Source organism: Labeo rohita, chromosome 11, assembly GCF_022985175.1.
Source record: "Labeo rohita strain BAU-BD-2019 chromosome 11, IGBB_LRoh.1.0, whole genome shotgun sequence".
Taxonomy (NCBI): Eukaryota; Metazoa; Chordata; class Actinopteri; order Cypriniformes; family Cyprinidae; genus Labeo; species Labeo rohita.
Window position 1 is genome coordinate 3,153,857 of NC_066879.1, and position 14,976 is coordinate 3,168,832.

A 14,976-nucleotide genomic window follows, 5' to 3' on the forward strand; every position below is an offset into this window, starting at 1 on the left:
ATGTTCTGTGTGTCAGAAAGTAAAAATAACGATGTGAAAAAAAACTACAAAAACAAAAACTAAAGAAAAACACAACTAAACAAAAAACAAACAAAACACAAAAACAACACAACAAAAAATAACACACAAAATAAGAACCAAAACAGCACACAAAACGAAACAAAACAACAAAAACAAGATAAACTAAAATATATGCTTTTATCCACCTACAAATAATAACTAAAATAAACACAAAAAAACTCTTACACAAAACACACCTACAAAAAAAACAAACAAAACACAGACAAAACACAACACCCAAAGCAAAACAACACAACAAAATAAAAAAGCTACAAAAACATCACACAAAATAAGAATCAAAACAGCACACAAAACAAAACTACAAAAACAAAATAAACAAAAAATCTTTTATCCACCTACAAAAATAAATGCATAAAATATAAGCGGAAAAGTCTTTGACTGTGTGTCAGAAAATAAAATAAAGATGTAAAAAAAGAAAAAAGCTACAAAAAAACTAAAGAAATACAAAACACACACACACACACACAAAACAAACAAAACACACAACGCCAAAAACAACACAACACAACAAAATAAAAAATAAAAAACACACAAAATAAGAACCAAAACAGCACACAATAATGAAACAAAACCAACAAACAAAAAGATCCTTTTATCCACCTACAAATAAATAAATAAATAAATATGGGAAAAATTTCTCTGTCAGAAAATAAGATGTACAAAAAATACACACAATCCCAAAAACAAAACAACACAACAAAATAAAAAAAAATACAAAATCAACACACAAATAAGAACCAAAACTGCACACATAAATGAAACAAAACAAATACCAAACAAACCTTTTATCCACCTACAAAATAAAATAAAGGCAGAAACTTTTTCTCTGTGTCAGAAAATAAAATAAAGAAGTTTAAAAAGGAAAAAAGCAAAACTAAAGAAACACAAAACAAAAACAAAAAAACAAAGCAAAGCCTAGCTAAAAAAAAAAAAAAAAAAAAACACAACTACAAAAACCAAACCAAACAAAAAACACACAACCCCAAAAACAAAACAACACAACAAAATAAAAATAAAAATAAATGACACATAAAATGAAACAAAACTACAAACACAAAACAAACAAAAGTAGATTTTTATCCATTTACACAAATAAAATAAAATAAACATACCAAGTTTATTAAACATTGGACCATGGTAATATTATTTTTATTTCTGCACATGTACCATGGTAATACCCTCCTATTCTTGTAAGCAACTTGAACCTCCATTGTAGATGAATATTTAACTCATTCCATTCCAAGATATCAAAACGACATGGTATTACCATAACTGCATCATGAGCATTTACACCGTTTTGCATCCTTTTAATAACACTACACAACATCATGCATATTCATAATATCATGTTATGAGACTAATATGGTTATCCAGATATGGTAATGGTGCAGTAGTATCATGTCAAACAACATTAGAGATCCACTTGTAGATTATTTGGCTTTAAATATATATCAGTATACAAGTCCAATGCCAAGAGGTTCAGGTTGAGGGCCATGTCAGTTATAAAGGTTGGCTGGACGTGAGGTTTTGGCACAAGTAGACAGGCTGGAGTGAGGCCTTGGACAGTTTGGATAGAGAGATGGAGAGACAGAGCGATGACCTGTCATCCTGTCAGCCATGACCTTAAGGCACCATCCATAGTGTCCCTCATCTCTCTCTCTATCTCTCACTGGTGTTTCTCACTGGTTCGACACATGTCTATCACTTTCTGTTTCCCTGCCTCACCCTCACTTTTCTCTCTCTCCCTCACACAGTTACACATTCACACATAGAGCGATGTCCAAAAGTCTGAGACCAGACTGGAAATCTTGTTTTTCTTCTTAGGAAATCATTTCTAGAAACTGATAAAATATTAAAACAATTCTGAAATTTAGAACTGAAATTAAAACGTTATTTAAAAAGGAACTGAAAAATGTGGTCTTAGACTTTTAGAATGTACTGTATATAAAACTGCTATTTTTTATATTCGCAAATAAGGAATTAGACACAATGTAACAAGTAATCTCACACACAGAAGAAAATAAGAAATAACATGACTGCCGCCTTCTCTCACTTACATCCCCAGTTTCATAGGTTGAGGGCGGGACTTAACGCTAATCCACACCCAAAAGAGTTGGGTTGCATTAACATTCTCACCTTCTGGGGCCTGTGAGCACCTGCGACTTAGACTCCCTTTTTCTCCAGACCTCCATGATTTTGTTCTCTTTCTTAGAGGGGGTCAAGGGCTCAGGGGGGGAGGGAAACAGAGAACTAAGCAGCTCGGTCTCTGACATGGGCCATTTCAGTAGCTCATTCACTCTTTGGCTTCAAATCCCACACACACACATGCATTCACAAAGGTTATCAGGAGATGGTGTAAGGGTAAGTGAGAAATAAAAGAAGAGAGAAATAATAAAAATCATGCAAGAAAACAATCAACATAGATTCAGACAAAAATAAGACAAAAACATATAGCTGCAAGGAGTGATTATTGGGGTTCAAGCCTATTATTTAGCAAGCCTGTAACTACTAACTCAGTGAGCATTTTTGGCAAATCCAGGTAATTTCCCATAGAAATATGATGATTTATGAGTTACAGCGCCACCTACAGTCCGGTTTCCATAAAACTTTGCATGCCTGTTTAGAAACATCTGCATGTGCTCACCTATTTTTGACTTTTTATTTAGGACGTATAGGTTTGTTGGGTATATTTGGACATGCCACTTTTCTAAACAAGCCTATTATAGCTACCCAAAGGGTTTGATAATTAGTCCAGAGAATCATGCAGCAGTGCTTTTATAAAGGTTAAGCGATATACCCAGGATTAGTTCGCAAAAGTATTTTTTTTTTTTTTTTTTTTCACATAATAAGTAAATTTAACAAACAATTTGATTGACAGCAGTGGTTCTTGATACAAAGTTGCTCAGTATGAGGAGATCTATCAAATTATTCGAATATTGTGTGGATGTGTGAAACACCATGTGATTACAGAGGCGTAAAACTCATTAACTAGTGGGCGATTTCTTTGAAAATTTTTGACTAACCTCTAGGGCCATGAGTCGAACATGCCCACTGAGTTTCTTTCTGATCGGCTTCCATTAACCTTGTCTAATGGATGCTCAAACTTCACTGTTTTTTGAGATACACAAATGTCCTCATAGACACTTGTGGCACTTTGGACAAAGACATGACATACCAATTTTTAAGTTAATTGGACTATTGGTGTGTGCAAACCAAACGCGAAGCGAATATTTGCTTTGCATTAATTGCTCTAGTTTACTTGCAGGAAGTTTTTCACATCACTTGCACTAGTGAATAACATAAAAACATAAAAAAATAATAATAATAATTCTGAAACAAACTAGATGTGTCAAACCGGATGTGTCAATACGCTCTTTGTTGATTGGCTTGCGCGACAATGCATGATGCAAATTTTTTCAAGTCAGCTTGTGTGGAAGATGCAACTGGGGTGTATATCGTGTGTTTCGCGCCAATTGTGTCGCCCAAATACGTTATTTCTCATTGCCTCGAGTGAATTCACATCTATTCATGTATTTGCATTGACTTTGTGTGTAATCTACTCATGCAAATAATTCAATTCGCTTTTAATGTGAACACACCATAACTGGTGTGTAGTTATAGCTGTTTTCATGGTTTTCCCCATTGTATTTCCCCATTTACGGTGACCTCAAATTGAGGTGTCACATATGTGTTCAAGAGTTACAGGCCTTTTAGTAAAAGTGTTTCAGCCCCTTACAAATGTTTTGCCATCCTGTCGTTACGTTGAGTCAAAAGTTCAACTTTTTTTTGATAATTATTAGGGCTGCCCTCTAATAGTCGATTAACCGTTAGTCAGTGAGAAGAGGCAAAATTTCATTAGTCACTTAGTCTCAAAAAAAAAATTCCACTCCAACATTCCGTGACGGACAGATCGTTAACGGCTGGTCTATGTGAAAATATAATACATTGGGCAGGACATCCAAACGCTCACCTATCATTCATCAACCTCAAATACGGCCTTTTATCTGATAGATGTAAGTAGTAGCAACTGTATATGGCAGCCAAGTGTCTGTGTAGAGTGTGGAAGCTGAATAGTAGCGCATTCACTGCATGACAAATGGAGGCTTAGATGCAGCCACTTGCTCTTAAAATACTCTGTCATATACTTTTTTGGTCATACAGATAAAAAAAAAGTCTTTCGAACCTGTCAAGACTCTACGTTTATTTGTGTGCACTCAGAATGACAACAAAACGTTGTACTTTTGTAAAATAATTAAAGAAAACAGGATATGCTTTCTGCCGTCTCTGTGAACTTGAGAAACTCTCTATAGAAACATCTATAGAGAGTACAATGTCTACTTTTAAATGAACCAATTCAAATAGAAAACAAATATTCTGATTTTATGCAATTCATATGAAACATGCATGCAGGTGCATCACTACTGCGGAGGTGACGAGTCAGTGTCACCGACTTCATCTCTTAAGCCAAAAACAAAGAAAGAGCTAGTTTATCAATAAATTACTAAAACATTAATGCAGTCTCCCTGCTGTTTTTCCCTGACACATTCATTATTATATCTGCCGGTGCACTGTGGCAAGCTTTCTTTAAGTGCGCTTGAGCGATTATTAGGCTATGTAGGCAATTAAAGCCTCATTATTATGACTCATATGGTTTATTACTAAACGTGTGACTAATAGTAAACTAACGCTTAAAATAAACAACTACTATTGGCCCAAAAAAGTCTTTAGTCGATGGCAGCCCTTGTAATTATTGATATTCACTTTCTAGGGCATCTTTCTGCCATCAGGTTAAAAACCTAAGGCTAGTTTGCAAAAGCAGGCTTTTCAAAAATCGACTTTTATCTGTTGATCGCTGTAGCGCCACCGTCAGCCTGACTGGGGCGAGATTTAGTGACGCTGTAGACAATGAGAGTACTACCATCCCTCCAAGTTACAAGTCTCTACGACTTACGGTTTGGTCTGCACAATCACTTTTAGGTGGAGAATGCTGATCCTTGGCTATTCTAACAATTACAACAGGGTTTCAGCACCATGCTCTTGAATCTCTAATAACAACTCTGAATACTAGACAAGAATGCAATAAAAGTACAAGGTGAGATTGAAGTGCATAAGGTTCAGTAGTCCATTATGTACTATTTAGTAATTAGCCAATCAGCCATCCTAAAGGAATCCAGAATTAGACCTTTTCTAAACCAAAAAAGACTTAAAATGTTCAAAATTGTGACTATTGAAAGTCTGTTTGTTTATTCATTCAGATCATTTTGTGTATAATTATTAAGATATGTATTAAATATATAATAATTTTATACAATATTTAAATACATATTTTGATATAAATTAACATATATAATATTTTTAATTGCATACGTTGTATGTATTTTAAATATATAATATGTATATCTCAAATAACCCTGAAAAACTAAATAATTGCAGAATGAAACCTTGTTTAAATGGTAGTTACAGACTTTGGGGACTCCTGCGAACCAGATAATGAGGCAACTTGAGCTTCTTGTAAAAGCAGTGAAACTACTGTTGGATTCTGGGAGAGAAGCATTATTACCTGGGACCAACCACAAAGCTTTAAGGAGAGAGAATGGGGTTTCTATGAAACACAGGAGAGTCCTTTGGCAGCCAAATAAGAGTCTGTGTTCTTACTTTACCTCTGTTTCTGCCCATGTGTGGAAAGTGGATGTATAGAGAGATAAAAAGGCAGGACAGTGAAGAGGGATGGAGTGATTTTAGGGGGAGGAGAAAGGACAGAACTTCAGGTGAGAGCAGGATGAATGACGGAGAGAGAACATGAGAGATAAATGATGGAGAATTAATGTGGTTACAAATGAGAATGAAATGAAGTGGGTGTTAAAGAGACAGAGCGAGAAATAAATGAAGAGTGTGAGAGCAGCGGTACCTGTTGCCGTGTACGTGAGAGGCGCAGAAGGCGTAGCTGTAGTGCAGTAGTGTGGGGTCGATCATGGACCCTTTCTCTGCCCTCTCCAGCAGGTCATTCAGGTAACACAGGTGCCTGTGACACCCTCGCACTCCGTACCGGGCGCAGTACTCATCTAATACAAACACCTGACCTGGACTGAACCAACCCTGAGGAACACAATCACACACAAAAGTGCAGTTTCAGTAGTGTAAATGCGATTATACATGATAGTACAAATAGGACAGCTATAGCTCTAGCTGTATAAAGCTGGGTTACCAAGCAGGAGTATGAATCATTGAGTCTGTGGTCCAGTGTCAACCGCTGAACTATCTCAAACAGCGAAGAGTGGTCAAAATTGCAGGGGTTAGCCGAGATGAACTCGTCCATTCCATGTTTCTGTGCTCGGTCTGCATCTGTGTGTATGCGTGCATGTTAATGTATGGAGACAGAGACACATGAAACATACACATCTCAAAGGCACAGGAGTACACGCTCTTTATAGAAAGGTCTCTAACCTGAGCCAGATGTCAGCCTAAAAACTGTCATTGTCAACTTGCATTACGGTGTAAATTCAATCCAAGGTGCATTACAAGCGATGCTCGAAGTGCAAAATAAAACTCAGCAGGTACTCATGTTAAAAAATATATATATTTATTTATTTACTGTGTCTATAACAACAACAACAGCAACAGTAATAATATTAATAATAATAATAATACGTAAATATATTTGATATATTTTTAATATATATATATATATATATATATATATATATATACATATACACACACACACACACCTGTTTAAATTATATATGTTAAAACATATTTTTACTTTTTTTTTTTTTAATTTTTGAAAACCCTACACTGTTAAAAAAAAATGTACTGGTAATTTTCTGTCATTGGGACATTATCCATTATTTTTATATTTCCATTAACCCTAAAAAAAAAACTATGCAACAATGCAAAAGTGCAAAATACAGGTAAAACGCCTCTTGGAAATTGAAAATTGCTCCATATCTCCATATTAATAAAGTACATTGTGCCTTGTTTTTACTTATTTTTTACAGTGTATAAAGGCCTATATTCAGTATTTTTAGAAAGTTACTGAAAAAAATAAAAATAATAAAAATAAAAAAAATAAAATAATTTTGTCCCTGCATATTTACTTAACATTTTTTTTTTACAAATCATGTACAAACAAAGAAGGAAATTGGTGGTTGAATTAGCTCTAATTTCAAAGCAGTAGATTTGTAAAATAAATAAATAAATAAATACATACATACATACATATATAAATAAATAAATGGTAAAAAAAAAAATATATATATATAAAAAAGTGTCAACATGCATATAGTATCTATCCTTTCATTCTTTAAGAATGCATACAGAACGCAATAAAAGAGCAAGATTGACAAATTTGTACACCAGCATCATTATATTATTGGCTTTTATTCCCCCCTCAGTGTTTTGTCTTTTTTGTCTTGGTAATCCTGCAAGACCTGTCTGAGCCAATGTTCCTGTCTGGTCCTCCTAACCAAACAACAACTCTACGTTCACGCTTTTCCCCTCCTTCCCCATTCATTGCTCTGTCCGCAGGCCTCTGCCCCCCCTCAGGGAAGCCCTAATTAAAGAAACCCAGAGCCTCTAAACCCAGACCAGCGAGAGAGCCGGCAGTGGAGGCCCCCTACCCTCGCCATCTTTTGTCCATTAAAAAGACTAAATAAATTCAACAACACATTTTCCCTTTCCTCTGCAGTCGGTAAGCTTAGGTATTACATCTGGGCCTGCACAAATAAGCAGGGCCGTTTCTTAATCCTGCCACTGGTCAGGGGCTATTCTTATTCTAATGCCCCGTTTCAGCCAGAGGCTTTAGAGCTATACTGTATGACTGAGCCATTCAGCAGACACCTCCTCCAGAGCGTCGCTGGTTAGCACGTTAACTCAGGAACAGTACTTAAATTGCTTAGTTATATAATGGAAGGTAAGTTTTTGCTTACACAGTGGAAATTATAACTGTAGAATTTTTCGTTGAAATTCTTGTACAGTACAACAAATCATTTTGGTAAGACTTTACAGTATCTTTTATTAAAAACCTTAAAGGGACATTAAATAGTCTGCCCAATAATAAAAATTCTCTTATCAATTACTTGTTCCAAACATGTATGACTTGAAGAATTTTGTTTTTCTCACAACTGTGACTTTTTTCTCGCAATTCTGACTTTATAACATGCAATATCAAATTTATATCTCACGATTTGGAAAAAAAGGCCAAAATGTGAGAAAAAAAGTTGCAATATTGACGTTTTTTCCAGAATTGTGAGATATAAACTCATAATTGTGACTTTTTTCTCACAATTCTGATTTCATAATATGCAATTGTGAATTAACATCTTACAATTCTGAGGAAAAAAGCCAGAAATGTGAGAAAAAAAGTCAGAATTGCAAGTTTTGATCTCACAATTCTGACTTTTGTGATTTTACACTTTTTTTTTTTGCAGAATTGTGAAATATAAACTTGCAATTGTGAGTTATAAAGTCAGAATTGCAAGACATAAACTCACAATTGTGAGAAATAAAGTCAGAAGCCTGTTTCCGCCACTGAATCATTAAAAAAATAAAAAATAAAAAAATAAGGTAATTGCGAGATTTTATCTCACAATTATGACTTTGAATTTATATCTCGCGATTTGGAGGAAAAAAAAGGCCAAAATGTGAGAAAAAAGTCAGAATTCCGAATTTTGATCTCACAATTCTGACTTTTTTTCTTGCAATTGCAAGTTCACATCTCGCAATATTGACTTTTTTTCCAGAATTGTGAGATATAAGCTCACAATAGTGACTTTTTTCTCGCAATTTTGATTTCATAACACACAACTGTGAATTTACATCTTACAATTCGGAGAAAAAAAGCCAGAAATGTGAGAAAAAAAGTTCACAATTCTGCCTTTTGTGAGTTCGCACATTGTAATATTGACTTTTTTTCCAGAATTGCGAGAAATAAACTCGCAGTTGTGAGTTATGAAGGCAGAATTGCGAGTATAAACTTTTTTTTTCACAATTGTGAATTTACATCTCACAATTCAGAGAAAAAAAGTCAGAAATGTGAGAAAAAAGTCATATTTCCTAGTTTTGATTTCTCAATTCTGACTTTATTTCTCGCAAATATGAGTTTACATCTCGCAATATTTACTTTTTCCCCAAAATTGTGAGTTATAAACTCACAATTGCAAGTTATAAAGTCAGAATTTCGAGACATAAACTCACAATTCTGAGAAATAAGGGCAGAATTTGAGTTTACTCACAATATTGACTTTTCTTCCCCAAAATTGTGAGATATAAACTGAAATTTTGAGTTAGAAATAAAATAAAATCACAATTATGAGAAATAAAGTCGTAATTCTAAGATATAAAGTCAGAATTACGACTTTATTTCTCACAATTGCAAATGATAAAGTCAGAATTTCGAGATGTAAACTCACAACTGTGACTTTTTTTCTTGCAAGTCTGACTTTATAACACGCAATAGCAAAGTTATATCTTACAAATCTTAGAGAAAAAGTCAGAAATGTGAAAAAGTCAGAATTGTGAGTTTTTAGCACAAAAATAACCTTTTAATTTTTCATTCAGTGGCGGAAACATGCTTCCATATGTTTGGAATGACATAAGGGTTAATAAATTATGACAGAATTATCATTTTGGACTATCCCTTTAACAAACATTATCATATGCTAGAATATAATACTTAACAGATCAGTAGAGCCTAAATTTATGAAATTATGATTTATATTTTAATACATAAAATGGTGAACAAAAGTCTGAGACCATACTGAAAATCTGCAATTTAAAATCAAACTTAATCTTTTTATTATTATTATTTAAAAAAAAAAATTCTATAAGATAAATGTACAAATAATTAATAAAATATAAATAAAAATAACATAACAGTTGTGTAATGAAAAATATAGAATAGAAGAATTTTTCATGTTTGTACCCCATTGTATTCATATTTAAATGTTTATGAACACCTAAACCTGTTTAGCAATATATAATATTTAAGACTTAATAATGAAAGTTAAGATAAAGTGCTGCCGACAGGACATTTATATCATACATAAAATCATTCCACAACTTATCTCTTGTCTGTACATGGCGTTATAAGATATCCAAACACATAAGTTGAAGCCAAATGATCTGCTGAAATCAGCCACAGGTCAAAAAGGTGACATTGTGTCGTTCTCCTAAGTCTTAATATGAGCTTGTCATGTCTTTTTGACACTGGAATTGAGGGGAAGGTCTCTGGACAGTAACACACAATGACATTAGTCGGCTCTGTCCGAGCGGGGCAGAGGAGAAATGACACTGATTGATGGATTCTTTTCATTTATAGATCCTCTCTCTCGGAGAGTCCGAAGAGCGGGACATTTGGGGCTATTTAGTGCTCGCTTTTTTTTTTCTGTGCATGTGTCTGCACAAGCACACACAATGGACGGATCGGGAGTCTGAGATTCTGCCCTGGGCCGACAAGAGCTGAAGGGGCCAAATGACAGGACGGGTGCTCCTCTATGAGTGAGGGATGGACAGAGGGAGAAGAAGAAAAGGAGGGATGAAGAAAGGGGTGACAGCACAGACATACTTTATTAAGTGCTTTCTAATTTAATCTGCTCCTGAACTTGGTTTCTAACAATATGGCTGTGCTCATCAGGCCTGCAGACAAGTCCATACGTGAGCCTCTCTCAGAGCCCGTCGCTATTTCAGTCCTTATCACACTGGATTAGAAAAGGCTGGACGCTGGCTGACATCCAACATCAATCACCGCTTTCTTTGTTTCAGAATAATGAAGCTGTGAATGAGTTGAAAGATGAAACAAATTATTACTAACAGATTTTTTTTTACTGTTTTATTTTTATTAAAGTAATGGGGAGCAAGAGGGTATGAGATTGAGACATGTTGCAGCTCAGATTCAAACTGGTTTTGCCTGTATTAGCACTCGTAATTGTGTCACTAAGGCTGTGTACACTACGTAAGATTATATAAATATAATTATTTATTATATATATGGTTGCTGTTGTTGTTAAATTATACATCTTGTCTACATTGGGTGTAAGCCATTGTTAAAAAAAATAATTATTATTACTATTAGTAGTAGTAGTAGTAGTAGTAGTAGTAGTATTGTTGTTTTTGTTAAATAATATACTTAGGCTGTCTACACTGGGTGTATGCCATAGTTAAAATAAAATAAAATAAAATAAAATAATTTTTGTTGTTGTTGTTGTAATAATATTACAAATATTACTATTAGTAGTAGTAGTAGTAGTAGTAGTATAGTTGTTGCTGTTAAATATTATACTTAATATATTTAAATAAATAAATATTATTATTGTTGTTGTTAAATAATATGCTTAATTTATTTTAAAAAATAAATACAATTATTATTATTATTATTATTTGTATTATTATTGTTGTTGTTGTTGTTAAATGATATACCTTGAGGCTTTCTACACTGGTTGTAAGCCACGGTATAATAATAATAATAATAATTATTATTATTATTGCTATTGTTGGTGTTAAATGATATACCTTGAGGACATCTACACTGGTTTTAAGCCATGGTATAATAATAATAATAATATTATTATTATTATTATTTATTTATTTATTTTTGATGTTGTTATTGTTGTCGTTGTTCAATAATATACTTAGGCTGCCTACACTGGGTGTATGCCATGGTTTATGTATATTATTAGTACCTCAGGCTGTGTCTCTGATTTCAGTCCCCCCCCTACATACAGTGTATTTTTGCAGGTTTACACAAACAGCCAACAAGAAAAGGAGCTTTAGCATTTTTCTAGACATGAGGAAAGAAACAGTTAGTCTAAAACTGTTAGTAGTTCTATAGGAAAACAAATCAGAAACACTACTAAGACATGAAAAGGGCCACTATTTGTTAAATGTGTCAGTATAAGAAGGACTCGTCAAGATGTAGCACTTGTGACAACAGTTGCATCAGTTTATCTATCGTACAATAAAGAAACTGTATGACATCATCTGCTGAAAATTTCTATATTCCAGCTACATATTTGCCAACTCTCATTTTTTATCAAAATAAAATCACAAATGAATAAACCGTGTTGAATATTACTGGGTCCACTGCTTCAAGGACAGCACAAATCTTTTCAAGAACAATTGGAAACAAACAGCCAATGTTTTCCGATTGCATCCTAATCCCCACATTTAAAACTGCAACCACAACAATTTAATTTGCCGGTGTCGTAAGGTTAAAAGGAAAAAACGAAAACACTGGTGGCACGACTTTCTACAGATGAGAGAAACTGGTGTGAACTAGCAAGTAGTTATTTGGTAACATTCCACTGATAGCTTCCAGAAATAATCAGGGTGAAGATACACTGTTTTATTCATAGCATGTCACTCTTAACATGGTAATTACCAGCTGCTGAGGGGTGCAGAGCACGCCAGTGGTTTCACAGAATTCATTTAGCACAATAAATCAACAACTACAATAGAGAAAATCACTATAATTATATCATTTACCAAATTCTCCATTTGGTCGGAAATCTTTATTGTTAAATAAAGGCAACTGCTGTTGATTTCATCCAACAAGAAACTCGCTCACAAGGAACAGATGGATTTGATTTCGCACATGCTTTTCAATGTGAAACCCTGCTTTGATCTGAGAAGCCGTTGACCTGACGAAGCCATGTTGAGAGAAGGCAAATACGCAACTGCTAATCAGAGCAAAACATCCAGAAATAAAATTTCACATGCAGTCTAGTCTTCTAAATAAAAGTGTGTTTGTATCTCAGACCTAAAAGGAAATAAAATAGAAGGAGATTTGCTGAAGGAGGGATGGTGTGAGTTTTTTTTTTGAAGAGGAATAGCGAACAGCACATTGCTTGTGTCAGATAATCCAGATCGGCTTATCTGATCTGTGCCTGCTACAGGGAAGCACTTACCCTTCAGTCCGGCTACAAGAGAGCAGGGTAAGAGGGAACAAACCAGAGTGACATACAGACTCGCGTGGAGCAGAAGACAGAAGACAGCAGAGAGAGAGACAGAGAAAGAGAAAGGAGGAGAGAATATTCCCTTTACACAGTAAGCAAAGCATGAGAGAAGGAGGATCTCATACACTTATTCATACACACAGAAACGACTCTCTGAAAAGGGGAGAAAAGCATAAGATGTGGCAGGGAGGGTCATGACAGTTTAAAATACAAGAAAGGAAGAAACAAAGAAAAACCAAAAAAAAAAAAAAGCTAAATGAAAACAGAAAAGATGATGACTAATTAAAAGAGATAAATATATACAAAAGAAAACCAAAAGAGGGAAAGCAAAAGAAAGAAAGAAAGAAAGAAAGAAAGGAAAACCAAAAAAAGCTGAAATGAAAACAGAAAAAATAAGTAACTAAAAGAGATAAAATATATACAAAAGAAAACCAAAAGAGGGAAAACAAAAGAAAGAAAGAAAGAAAGAAAGAAAAAAGAAAGAAAGAAAGAAAGAAAGAAAAAGCAAAAAACAAAATTAAAACGGAAAAGATGATGGGTAATTTAAAAAAAGAGAGAAAATATACGCAAAAGAAAAGCAAAAAAGGGAAGGCAAAGGAAAAACAAAGAAAGAAAAAAGAAAGAAAGAAAGAAAGAAAGAAAGAAAGAAAGAAAGAAAGAAAGAAAGAAAGAAAGAAATAGAAATACCTAAGCATGTGAAAAAATAAAGAACAAAATAATGACTGAAGAAAGCAAATACACAAAAAATGTGAATGAACGAAAAGCAAAAGTAAAAGAGAGCTTATATAAGCTTAAGAAAAGTGAAAGAGTGAAAAGCAAAAGAAAAACAGCAAAAATTAAGTAAAAGAAAAAATAAGCAGAATAAAAGTTCAGACAATTGAAAGAACAAAGATGCAGATGTCAAAAGTAAGAAAAAATGAGCAAAATAAAAATGTACACAAATAAAAATACAAAAAAGAAAGAAAAGAAAAAGATCAAATGAACAAACGGGCAAAATAAATAAATAATCAAAAACAAACAAATACAGAAATAAAAGAATAATAAAATAATAAAGAAAAGATGTGGATTAATTCACTTTCAAATTTAAAATTTCCTGATAATATTTCCAACCCCACGTCATCCAAGATGTTCATCTCTTTCTTTCTTCAGTCGAAAGAAAATTAATTTTTTTGAGGAAAACACTCCATATATAGGATTTTTCTCCATATAGTGGACTTCAATGAGGGCCAACAGGTTGAAGGTCCAAATTGAAGTTTCAATGCAGCTTCAAAGGACTGTACACGATCCCATCCGAGGAATACATTTCTTATCTAGCAAAACAATATGTCATTTTCTCTTTTTAACTACAAAAGCTTGTCTACAATTAGCTCTGCGATTCACGTCTTTATGCATTGCGTAATCAAGTTAAAAAAGTCATGTGTGGTTAGTTCTTCGTCTGTGTACTTTGGTTCAAAAAGGCAGGGTAGATCTCATTTTCTCCTCCGATTTCAAAATCGTCTGACATCATTGTTTTTTGTACTCTGCCTACATCATGCGTGACCTTTCCAACGTGACTACGTAATGCGTGAAATCATTTGTGGTTAAAGAGTATATACATTTACATTTTTTTCAAAAAAGACCAATCGTTTCGCTAGACACGACTCTTGTTCCTCGGCTGGAATCATGTAGAGGCTTTTGAAGCTGCACTGAAACTTCCCATGGCTCCCATTGAAGTCCATTATATGAAGAAAAATCCTGGAATGTTTTCCTCAAAAACCTTTATTTCTTTTCGACTGAAGAAAGAAAGACATGAACATCTTGGATGACATGGAGGTGAGTAAATTATCAGGAATTTTTTTTTTTAATTTTGTAAGTAAATGCATCAAATCAAAGAATATGCAATGATGGAATGTATGTGGGATGCAAGATGAAAGATTTCTGACAGAATCAAGCAGTTCAGATGAAA

General features: G+C 33.9%; 1 protein-coding gene across 10 annotated transcripts in view; it reads right to left on the reverse strand.

The window, feature by feature from the left end:
- cadpsa (Ca2+-dependent activator protein for secretion a) overlaps window positions 1-14,976 on the reverse strand; it is a 138,866-nt gene that overhangs the window by 48,669 nt on the left and 75,221 nt on the right. For all 10 annotated transcript variants that reach the window (XM_051122457.1, XM_051122456.1, XM_051122459.1 and 7 more), the window contains exons 13-14: window positions 6,287-6,423; window positions 5,990-6,177 (exon numbers count right to left, since the gene is read on the reverse strand). In XM_051122457.1, coding sequence (XP_050978414.1) covers window positions 5,990-6,177; window positions 6,287-6,423 — 325 coding nt within the window. The remainder of the gene's footprint in view (window positions 1-5,989; window positions 6,178-6,286; window positions 6,424-14,976) is intronic.